The sequence below is a fragment of the Oryx dammah genome, unplaced genomic scaffold, assembly GCF_014754425.2.
Source record: "Oryx dammah isolate SB20612 unplaced genomic scaffold, SCBI_Odam_1.1 HiC_scaffold_1, whole genome shotgun sequence".
NCBI lineage: Eukaryota > Metazoa > Chordata > Mammalia > Artiodactyla > Bovidae > Oryx > Oryx dammah.
Genome location: NW_024070185.1, coordinates 22655854 through 22668485, shown reverse-complemented (window position 1 = coordinate 22668485; position 12632 = coordinate 22655854). Strand labels below are relative to the sequence as shown.

At 42.8% G+C, this 12632-nt stretch overlaps 1 protein-coding gene across 1 annotated transcript; it reads right to left on the bottom strand.

Moving 5' to 3' along the window:
* Positions 1-6361: 6361 nt before the first annotated feature.
* LOC120865213 (interferon omega-1) lies at positions 6362-6964 on the bottom strand. The gene has a single exon (XM_040242279.1). The coding sequence runs from the start codon at positions 6962-6964 to the stop codon at positions 6362-6364; it is 603 nt and encodes a 200-aa protein (XP_040098213.1).
* Positions 6965-12632: the final 5668 nt, after the last annotated feature.

Here is a 12632-nt window from a genome sequence, read left to right as displayed (position 1 = left end):
TTGAGGGCAGGAGGAGAAGGGGACGACAGAGGATGAGATGGTTGGATGGCATCACCGACACAATGGACATGGGTTTGGGTGGACTCTGGGAGTTGGTGATGGACAGGGAGGCCTGGCGTGCTGGTGTTCATGGGGTCACAAAGAGTCAAACACGACTAAGCGACTGAACTGAACTGAACTGAATTGGTTATATTGGTATGAAAGACTGTTACCATTCACTAAGTTTCATATTCTCAGCCTAATTTGCAAACTTTGTATTATTTGAAGTAAAGAATGTCCTCTGTGGCTGCTACTAAAGTTGTCTTCATCTTTTAGAAGAGGAAGTGAAAGTCTGGAACGGCTACACTCAGGAGCCCCAGACTGTGTGAGAGTAGAGCTTCCTGCTGCTCCCAGTCCCTCCTCTTCATCCGCTCTGAGTACTGGCCCTCAGCTGCTCTGAGCACGTGCTGCCTCCTCCCTCCTCTTCCTGCCTCGATGTCCTCTTCCCCGCTCCCAGGAGGGCAGTCACCATTCGTGCCCGGCTATTCTGGAATGCACATCATCAAGCACACTCACACGCGTGTGCAGTCAGCACACTTTGGTGACAGAATAAAGAAGCTGTGAATTAACCCATGTTCAGTACGATGCCACTGTTATCTGTAGACCATCAGAAAATGAGGACTATGGTCCTGTAAATCACTGTGGAAGAATTCAAACCTACTAGACCTTATTAGACCTATTAGACCTTAAAAAGGAAATGCAGAAAGTTGTGCCTAGATTTATTTTGTGCAATTTAAACTATCAAAATAGACTATGTAGTCACACCTCTGAGTTCTCTTTTAGACTAAAGAAGAGAGTTATATTGAGCCTCGAGTTTTTATTTCAAGCTGAATTGACTCATATAGATGAATATCTCCTTTTTGATTGAGATGTTTCCATGAGTATATTTCATTTCCAGTGTAATAACACAAAAGAATCATCGAAGCTGTGACATTCTCTGATGCCCAGAATACAAGGGAAAAGTTCTCCATGAAAATAATATTGAGAAAAGTGCAGAAAATGACAATTCTGCTCTATTTAAAGATCTTATTTGTGGGAAGGTGTTTGGAACAGCTGGATAAAGGCTGGCACAGCCCAACATCTGCAGCATCGCCAAGCACACCAGATGCCAACCCCTTCCCTGATGACACGGAAGGTGATGTTCTCCAGCCCTGGAGAATGGTGATGATCACCATTGCCATCCTCCTAGAGACCAGGAATCGCCAAACTCAGCACTTCAGTGAAACTGAGTCCCAGGGCTAAGCTCTACAAGGAGCACAAGGCTGCCTTCCCTACGCCTCTGTGGCTAGGATGGGCACCGCAGATCTCCCTGTAACAGACAATGACGCTGCTCTCCCAGCGGGCACCAACTCCAGGTCCAGCGCCTTGAGCTCGAGCTTGGGATCCACCAAGGAGAACCGGGCAGTCCTGGTTGGCAGGAGCCCTGGGCCTGGGCAAGGTGCTGCTGGGGCCCAGGGAGCGCGTGGAACCTCAGGAGCAGTGAAGAAACTTCCTTTTCCGGCCCCACGGCCCAGGGGAGCTTTGCAGCCACTTTGCTCTGAGCCTATCATTTCTGCCCCTGCCTCTGCTTCCATCCTCCCCTTCCTGGGAGGAGATTTTAGCCCGAGCGCTTTACACCAGTGCCCCTTTATGCAACAACTGATGGCTGGAAATCAGAGCATGTTGTGGTGTATTCTCAGATTCAGGGTTGTTTCTGGAAAAAGGACTGATTCGGGGAAAGGGGAGAGGCATGTACAGTCTGGACTGGCATCTACTAGATATTGGGACCCTCCCGTGGGAAGATGTGAGGACAAGACTGAGACTTACAGGAGCCCCTGGGAAAGGGAGAATGATTTCATTTAATATAAGTAGCTACTTTCTCCTTCAGTGTTCAAGTAGCTGAAAAATATTTTAAAATGTATAAATAAGTCTGAAACTCACACCACATTTAAATATTTTCCTTGTGCCAAAACAAGATCATCTGCAAATGTTTTCAAAATGACTTCTTTGTTCATCTCAGTTCAACTGAGCGAAAGCTGTAGTTGACAAACTTATGACCCAGTAACTACCTTAAATAATTGATCTCAATTTTCAAAATCTTTCTTTCTTCTCATCTCTTTTAGCCTAGGATCTTACATTAAACTTTCAAATTTATACATAGCTTTGCATTGGAGAGTTTTATTAACTTTTTAAAACTGTCATTTCATACACATAAGTTGCTTTAAAATTCATAATCAAGATGGTTTTGTGTTCAGCATAATGTAGGTTTCCACTTAATATACCATTTGCTACTTAATAGGCACCTTATATGCCAAATGTACTGATTGCATGTTGACTTGATGCCCAGTAAATGTCTCGGTGTGCTTGCTACAGCTATGAAATTACTTCATTTGCTAGTAAAATGTAAAAATGTACAGATATTCTTTGTACAATACTAGAAAAGATTAACCTATTCTAATTGACAGAGGTAGAAGTTTTGCATTAAAAATTAGAGTTGAAAAGGCACAGGTATGGCATAATCCTATTTAAGGTAGATATGAAATAATGGTGAAAACTTTGTATACACGTGTCACAGTAAGAACTCTCACAGCTATGTTTAATGTGTCCCAGATGCTTTATATAATCTACTCATATATGATAATTTTGTAAGTTGTTATATTCTCATCATATAGAGTAAATAACATGAGATGGTATATTGAATGGAGTACAGTATTCTCATTATCCCTATTTTGTTTTTAATTGGAGAATAATTGCTTTACAATATAGTGTTGGTTTCTGCTGAACAACAATGTAAACCAGCTAAAAGTACATATATATCCAATCCCATTTCCCTATTTTAAAGCTGAGAAAACTGTAGTATAGGACAGAAAAATCGACTGGACGAAATGATGCAGGAAATTGAGGGAAAATTATAGAGATGCCCAGATAACAAATATACTGATCACCTGAGAAGACAAGAGTAACCCACAAAAAATAAAGACAAAAAATGTAGAAATATTGTCATTTTAATTGGTAAAACTCTTTTAAGCTTATCATTATTATTATTATTATTATTACACTTACACCTTTATTCACAACTCTGAGGACCAGTAGTATCCTACCATTGTGCAGGATGCTGGGTGGGAATAAGAAATGGAGACATGCTGCTGCTCTGGGGAGTCATTTTCTCCCCATTTAAAGGACTCTCAGTTAGAAGGTCCAGATGGAGGATGTGTGTTGGGGAGGGGTTTTTAAAATGAAAGTAAAGACTTTGATCTTGGGAACTACTGACTATAAGAAATTCTTAAAATAATAAAAGTTGAAATATGGTGAATGAAATGTATAAATTGCTGGGTCTTTGTTGATCAATTTTATAAATGAACCCTAGCTTGTTACTGCAGGAACTCGGGTATACCTCAATAATAATATTTTCTGTACAGCATGTTGACATATTGATTATTAAACTCCTTCTTAGAAAATTTTACTATTTGAAGGTAAAGAACATACCTATTTCCTGTAATTAACCTCCTGTTCAAATCTCAGCTAAACATAGGTCCCTGATGCTGAATAAAAGATATGGTGGGTGTGCATGAGATGCTTCAACATATTTCAAATGGTCAAATATGGAAGTTTTAGCTTAGCTTCTGTTTCAAAATGGCAGAGTAGAAGGACATGCACTCATCTCCTGCAAGAGCACTGAATTCTCAAGGAGCTGTTAAAAACCATCCACAGGAGGACTCTGGAGCCCACCCAAAAAAGATACCCCATGTCCAAAGACAAAAAAGAAATTTTAATGAGATGGTAGGAGGCACTCAAGCACAATAAAAATAAATCCCATACCTGCCCATTGGGAAACCAACAAACTGGAAAACAATTACAACCAAAAAAGTTCTCTCACTGTTGGGAAGGATCTAAGACTCACGTCTGGCTTCCGGGTCTGCAAATCCAGCAAAGGGCCTGGGAATCCCCAGGAAATCTGACTGTAAAGGCCAGCGACATTTGATTACAAGTCTTCCACAAGACTGTGGAAGAGAGACTTGTCTTGTGGAAGAGAGACTCCATTCTCAAAGGGGACAAACAAAATCTTGCAAGCACCAAGATGCAGGGGAACTGAGCAGCAGTGACCCCACAGGAGACTGAAGCACATGCTTCCCCTACCTGCTAAAGGTGGAGTCTCCTGTTGAGGTGGTGGGTCAGTAGGGGCTTGCCATGGGGACAAGGCCACTAGCAGCAGCAATCCTGGAAGGTGCCCCTTGGCGTGAGTCCCCTGGAGGTTTCAGAAAATCACACTTCATTCATTAATAATGTTTCTCACATCTTTAGTATGAGAAGGGTAACAATTGGTTTCTGAACTCTTTGTTAGGTTTTGCCTTTCAGTAGCAATGTGGAGAAGGCTGTGGCACACCACTCCAGTACTCTTGCCTGGAAAATCCCATGGACAGAGGAGCCTGGTAGGCTGCAGTCCATGGGGTTGCTAAGAGTGGGGCACGACTGAGCAACTTCACTTTCACTTTTCACTTTCATGCATTGGAGAAGGAAATGGCAACCCACTCCAATGTTCTTGCCTGGAGAATCCCAGGGACAGAGGAGCCTAATGGGCTGCCGTCTCTGGGGTCGCACAGAGTCGGACACGACTGAAGCGACTTGGCGGCAGCAGCAGCAGCAGCAATGCAGAGGCTCCAGGAGGTGACATTGCCAGCAAGTGTGGACAAGGGACTTTATTGAAAAGAGATTTAGGATCCAACCCTTACAGCATAGGAGTGGAGGGCAGAAATACATTTCAGACTGCCTGCTCTTTCCTTCCTGCCTCTGCATGTGTTTGATTTTCTGCATTGATATGAGATCTCTATTCTTTCCCTATTATTCGTCTTTGTATTACATCAAAGCATTTTCTACTAATTCTTCTTTCTCAAAGAGTTTTTTCCGAACTCATAGGACTGCTTTTAGAGATATGAAACCCAGAAATTGGAATGCTCTTCAGCATACAGCAAAGGAAAGTTCTCATGCTGAAAACACTATGAAACTAGCACCCAAGTGGAAAAGAAAATACCTATGTCGGGGGCCAGCACCTTTCCATGCTGCCCTCCAGTCGCTGTCTCAGGGCGGCTGTCCTGTCTCCTCCCTGAGGGCACCCACTCCGTGATTCTCACGGTCCTGATGATTTCTGCCAGGAGCACGTGATGCCTCTTGTGTGATATGGACTCACTGAATCCAAACAGTAATTGTATGAAAACCACTCTTATCGTCCCCATATTAAAGATGAGGAAACTGACCTGTTGTGTTTGTGAGATTTTTCAGAGTCACACTGTTGGTAAATAGCAGAGCTTGGATTCAGAGGTTTTGGAATTTCTGCTGCTGCTGCTAAATCGCTTCAGTCGTGTCCAACTCTGTGCGACCCCATAGATGGCAGCCCACCAGGCTCCCCCATCCCTGGGATTCTCCAGGCAAGAACACTCCTTTCACTTGGGCTCTCTTCCTGTGGCTTCCACTCTGACTACACCATGCAGCTAGAAACCAGCACAGAACAGAGCTCCTGTGTGGAGGCAGTGAAGTTACTGTGGAAGGGAGTGAATTGCTCAGTAAGGCAGTACTGAGGAGAAGGCGGGAGGCAGAGTAACAGGAGTCAGGAGCAGCCAGTCAACAGGATGTGTCATCAGCTTTCCTGCAGGAGGTGACTGCTTCCCTCAGATATGTACATCAACCATTCTTTAATGAGTGGGTATAAATTAGTTATGCCTATGACATCAAGACTAGCCATTTTCTACAACTCATAATTTCCTTTCTAACTTTCTTTTTGGCACCCTCCACAGCTTATAGGATATTAGTTCTTCAACCGAGGCTCCCTGGAGGCAAAACTCAGAGTCCTAACAACTGCACCCGCAGAAGATTCTCAGAATTCCACCTTTTGACAAACAATTCCTAGAAAATTATAGAAATGTTCCACAGTATAAAGTGAACAAATACTATTTTGTGATAGGTATATGTAGACAGAATAGGATTTAGATTTTCAAAATAAAAACTCAAGAAATTTATCTTGATAACTATTTAATAAATAACAATTTTAATGATATAGGGAAATATATTTTCTAAATTTTGATACAGTGTAAACATATACATCTTTTATATGAAAATATAAATATGAGATAAAATATTACATTAACTAAATAAAGAATAAATAAATAACATCAGGGCAGTCATTGCTTATGGATTGATACCCCTATACTTGATTGCTTTTGTATCTACTTGCTTATTACTACTGACATGCATTGGCTGAGTTAATTCAATAAATTTGGTGGCTAAAGCAGAATTCAGAGTCTTCTGAAATGACCCCAGGTGAGTATAGATGGATAATGGGGCATCTTAGTCAGGGAGAGTCATGTGAAGGTGAGCTCAGGTCTCCATCCATCATTCTTAACCTTTCTTGCAAGCTGGCTGATGAAGACAAGGATCTCATGATTTCCAGTCTGACGATTTCCCAGGCGCAGTCACTGTATCCCTTCTCTTGCAGGTAGACATGGATGCCCTGGAAGTACCTCTTCACGGCCAGGGTGGGGCCCGTCCTTCCCAGGGCAGAGCCTTCCTCTCCCATCACCTGCCCCAGGCAGGCGTCCAGGTCGTCCAGCTGCTGATGGAGTCCAGTGCGGAGCTGCTCCAGGAGGGTGGTGTTCCAGGCAGCAGAGGAGCGCTCTGTGTGGAAGAGGTTGAAGCTCTGCTGGAGCATCTCGTGGAGCACAGAGATGGCCTGGGCCTCCTGGAGCTGGCCGCCCTCTACCATCTCCTGGGGGAAAGCGAAGTCTTTTCTGTCCTGCAGGCAGAAGCGAGGGGAGATTCTCCTCATTTGGCCCAGGAGCCTGAGGTTCTGGCTGCCAACCAGCACGTGGTACTGAGACAGGTCACAGCCCAGGGATCCTCCCGGGCCGTAGCTGACCAGCACCAGGGCCATGAGTAGAGAGAGCACGAAGGCCATGGGGAAGATGCGGCTGCTGCTGGGCTGGCTGAGACGGCGTCTGGTGGAACCTTGAGGTAGGTTCTCTGATGCCAGGCTTTCTAAGCGAGGCCATTAAATAGGGAACATGGTAGTTTTCATTTTCTAGTCATTTCTATACACTTTTACTTCCTTTTTTGATTTTCATTTATGTATTCACAGTATGATCAAAGAAAACAATCTAAACTATTAATTTTATCTATTTCCCAATAACTTCAAATGTTCCCAGCCAAATGGGTATTTTTCAATGAGATGAGAAAAGTCTTTGTCTTAAGTCAGATGTACTTTTGTAATTACACACATTTTTGCTCACTGTCTCTCACGCATAAATGTTGCTCTCCTCTTATCCAGGAACACATTTTTAGCCCTGATCTTAGGCTCCATTTTTCCCTTTTACTTTACATGGGAATCTAGTCTCTCTCAGCTCTGTGGTTTCCATATTTATTAGGAATTTACCAGGTCACTCTGGCAATTAAGCTCTCTAAAACAAATAATGGGTTTTCTTCAGTGTTTGATTTACAGAAGAGGCTGATTATTACGAGTCCAAGATCTTCTTCCGTGTATCTGTTCTTTCTAGAACAATTTCCTGCAGGTCCCTGTGGTTGTGCTTCAGGGGACCATGAGGTCAGGACTGTTACAGACACCACCCTTTTTTTCCACCATTTTCTGACTGGAGACCTGTTGTCCTCCACAGACTGAGCCAAGAATTCCACCAGAATCCTGGTTCTTCTCAGGGAACATGGGTGAGGAGACTCTAAATGTAGGACAATGGTATTTTCCCAGCAGCACCTCGTAAAGGAGAGATGACATGGAGCCTCACCCTGTCCTCTAGAGTGACAGGGTCTGCTTCCAAACCTGCTGGATACCCTCCCTGAGAGCAGGCTCAATCCTCAGAATCCTTAGGACTTGAAAGTCTCCTTTCTATGGAGGGCCTGTTTACTTGTTGCGAAAAAAATTCATCGCCCAGAACCCCTTCCCTCTCCCTTGCAGCGTTTGTGTGAAGGACCCTGTTACTCTGTGGTGACTTCCTCTTCTCCTGATCCATGTCCTCAGGTGTCCATAGTGTCAGCAGCCCTCAGACGCTAAGAGCAAATGTGTATTTGTGCAAGTAAGTGGAGGAATTAATCCAACTGCACTCCCTTAACCTTAATAAAAATAAAAAGGACCCAGGTATTGAAGCCGGGTGTCCTGCATCACAGAACAAGTCTTGGCCATCTGAGCTACCAGGGAAGCCCTGGCCTTAGTAGACAAATAATTTTTATTTGACCAAGTATAGATTTAATTATTCAACTCTTTTACTGTTGAGCACTTGTTCTACTGAAATTTTCTGAGCTTGAGGTAGGAGATTCAATGATGCTGTTGTTTTTGATTAGAAGCTCTTTCACAGAACCAAGGGTTGAGCTCCATTTGTTCATTCAGTTCAGTTCAGTTCAGTCGCTCAGTTGTATCTGACTCTTTGCGACCCCATGGACTGCAGCACACCAGGCTTCCCTATCCATCACCAGCTCCCAGAGCTTACTCAAACTCATGTCCATTAAGTCAGTGATGCCATCCAACCATCTCATCCTCTGTTGTCCCCCTCTCCTCCTGCCTTCAATCTTTCCCAGCATCAGGGTCTTTTCCAATAAGTCAGTTCTTCACATCAGGTGGCCAGCGTATTGGAGTTTCAGCTTCAGCATCAGTCCTTCCAATGAATATTCAGAACTGATTTCCTTAAGGATGGACTGGTTGGATCTCCTTGGTGTCCAGAGACTCTCAAGAGTCTTTTCCAACACCACAGTTCAAAAGCATCAATTCTCCGGTGCTCAGCCTTCTTCACAGTCCAACTCTCACATCCATACATGACTACCGGAAAAACCATAGCTTTGTTTGACTAGATAGACATTTGTTGGTAAAGTAATGTCTCCGCTTTTTAATATGCTGTCTAGATTGATCATAAGTTTTCTTCCAAGGAGCAAGTGTCTTTTAATTTCTTGGCTGCACTCACCATCTGCAGTGATTTTGGAGCCCAGAAAAATAAAGTCTGCCACTGTTTCCATTGTTTCCCCATCTATGTGCCATGAAGTGATGGGACCAGATGCCATGATCTTCGTTTTCTGAATGTTGAGCTTTAAGCCAACTTTTTCACTCTCCTCTTTCACTTTTATCAAGAGGCTCTTTAGTTCTTCTTCACTTTCTGCCATAAGGGTTGTGTCACCTGTATATCTGAGGTTATTGATATTTCTCCTGTCAATCTTGACTCCAGCTTATGCTTCATCCTCCCAGCATTTCTTATGATATATTCTGTATATAAGTTAAATAAGCAGAGTGACAATATACAGCTTTGACGTACTCCTTTTCCTATTCAGAACCAGTCTGTTGTTCCATGTCCAGTTCTAACTGTTGCTTAAGCCAGCTGAATTCCATGGGCATCTCTGTTCCTCTGAGAATTCATGGCAGTGAGGACTAGGCTAGTAGGTCAGGAGAAATACCCTTTTTCCCTTTACTTGAATGTAATATTTCATTTAGTTTTTAATACGCTATATTCACTTAGTGACTTACTGGACAAGATTTGTCTCAGTGGTCCTGATCTAGTTCTAATTCATGATGAGATAAAGGAAAGTAAAGAAAGCCATAGGGGATGGATCTCTATCACTTTCAAGACTTTAGATTTTGTTTCTCCTTGCCAGTTTCCTAGAAAGTGCAATTGGAGATGTGTTTTGTGGACAAAAACAAAGCAAGTGTAAGTCTTCAATGTCATGAATGTGGAAGAAGGGAAGTGGTTTTCCCATGACACGGTGACGTATTCTGAGTTAGCAAACTTCAGTGCAGCACAGCTGGGGACAGGGCTGTGGCAGAGGGGAAGGATGAGGCCAATATGAATAAGGAAGGGCTGGGGCACAGCTGCTTCTGACAGAAGCTCAATAAAGGCCAAGCCCTGGCACTATTGACTGCTTTCAGCTTTGTATAATAGTCATCTGATGTTTCTTTCATATAATCCACAAGTGATCAGTAATAAGGAAAGAAGGAATAAGACACACCCACCAGCTCACAAGAGACTGACAAGCAGAACCCAGTTGTTAGAACAATAACCCTCTCTGGCAAGATCATGGAATCTAGCTTTGCTGAGCATTTGTGTAGGTGATAAATACACCTGGGCACTGAGAAGATGTTTGGGAAAGCTGGAATTAAAAGGAAAGGAATTAGATGACTTTAAAGATTCTGATCTTATCCTAGATAATAGTAATTTTGATATTAGAAAATAATAACTGAATTTTATTGCTTGCTACTAATGGACTAGCCACTTTTCTAAGTTCTTTCAAATTTTAACTCAGTCCTCTCACTAACACTATTAGGTTATAGTCAGTCATGCAACTAGAGAGAAACATAAATCTTGACAACTGAACTATTCCTAAGGTACCAAAGATACAAGGGAACACCTTAGTGGGTCTACAATGATTTTTTCTTAAAGAGCCCATTAAAAAAGTCAAGAGTTCAATTGAAGATGATATTTAGGAATGAACGAAATAAATAGATCCAGGAGAGTGAGATGACAGAGGACCCTAATCCACTACAAATGCCAAAGGGTACTGTCTATGGTTTTGTGGGGTGATTTGGGTGTGGTCTGAGTGAACAGAACTAAGTTCTAATCAAAAACAGAAAATCACTATTGTGTAGTTAGAATAGAATAGATATGTCTGCCAAATGAAGAAGGAAAAGAAAGCATTTCCTAGAGTTTCCTAGAGGTCTAGTCATCAGTTCAGTTCAGTTCAGTCACTCAGTCGTGTCCCACTCTTTGCGACCCCATGAATCACAGCACGCCAGGCCTCCCTATCCATCACCATCTCCCGGAGTTCACTCAGACTCACGTCCATCGAGTCCGTGATGCCATCCAGCCATCTCATCCTCTGTCGTCCCTTCTCCTCCTGCCCCCAATCCCTCCCAGCATCAGAGTCTTTTCCAAGGAGTGAACTCTTCGCATGAGGTGGCCAAAGTACTGGAGTTTCAGCTTTAGCATCATTCCTTCCAAAGAAATCCCAGGGCTGATCTCCTTCAGAATGGACTGGTTGGATCTCCTTGCAGTCCAAGGGACTCTCAAGAGTCTTCTCCAACACCACAGTTGAAAAGCATCAATTCTTTGGCACTCAGCCTTCTTCACAGTCCAACTCTCACATCCATACATGACCACAGGAAAAACCATAGGCTTGACTAGACGGACCTTAGTCGGCAAAGTAATGTCTCTGCTTTTGAATATGCTATCTAGGTTAGTCATAACTTTTCTTCCAAGGAGTAAGCGTCTTTTAATTTCATGGCTGCAATCACCATCTGCAGTGATTTTGGAGCCCAAAAACGTAAAGTCTGACACTGTTTCCCATCTATTTCCCATGCAGTGATGGGACCAGATGCCATGATCTGAATGTTGAGCTTTAAGCCAACTTTTTCACTCTCCTCTTTCACTTTCATCAAGCGGCTTTTTAGTTCCTCTTCACTTTCTGCCATAAGGGTGGTGTCATCTGCATATCTGAGGTTATTGATATTTCTCCCAGCAATCTTGATTCCAGCTTGTGTTTCTTCCAGTCTAGCGTTTCTCATGATGTACTCTGCATAGAAGTTAAATAAGCAGGGTGACAATATACAGCCTTGATGTACTCCTTTTCCTATTTGGAGCCAGTCTGTTTTTCTGTGTCCAGTTCTAACTGTTGCTTCCTGACCTGCATACAGATTTCTCAAGAGGCAGGTCATGTGGTCTGGTATTCCCATCTCTTTTAGAATTTTCCACAGTTTATTGTGATCCACACAGTCAAAGGCTTTGGCATAGTCAATAAAGCAGAAAGAGATGTTTTTCTGGAACTTTCTTGCTTTTTCAATGATCCAGCAGATGTTGGCAATTTGATCTCTGGTTCCTCTGCCTTTTCTAAAACCAGCTTGAACATCAGGGAGTTCACAGTTCACGTATTGCTGAAGCCTGGCTTGGAGAATTTTGAGCATTACTTTACTAGCATGAGAGATGAGTGCAATTGTGTGGTAGTTTGAGCATTCTTTGGCATTGCCTTTCTTTGGGATTGGAATGAAAACTGACCTTTTCCAGTCCTGTGGCCACTGCTGAGTTTTCCAAATTTGCTGGCATATTGAGTGCAGCACTATCACAGCATCATTTTTCAGGATTTGAAACAGCTCAACTGGAATTCCATCACCTCCACTAGTTTTGTTCGTAGTGATGCTTTCTAAGGCCCACTTGACTTCACATTCCAGGATGTCTGGCTCTAGATGAGTGATCACACCATCGTGATTATCCGTGTCGTGAAGATCTTTTTAGTACAGTTCTTCTGTGTATTCTTGCCACCTCTTCAGGATCCTATATTTTCACTGCTGCAGGCTGGGTTCAATCCCTGACTGAAAACTGAGATCCCACAAGCCACACAGCAAGAACTCTTAAGATTTTATGAATTATCTCATCAATGAAATTTAGTAAAATAATGTTATTAAACCTACAGGAGCTGACTGACTCCTGAAATCTTTGTCGTTTTAACTCTTGACTTTTCCAGTGAGTTTGAGAACAAAGAAAAAGCACCTACCCATTTTAGCTCTGATGTTTCTCCTTCAGGTTGACAACTAAAATGTCATTTGCCATCTTGTTCTACACGAATAAAGTCATTATACCTACTGCAGT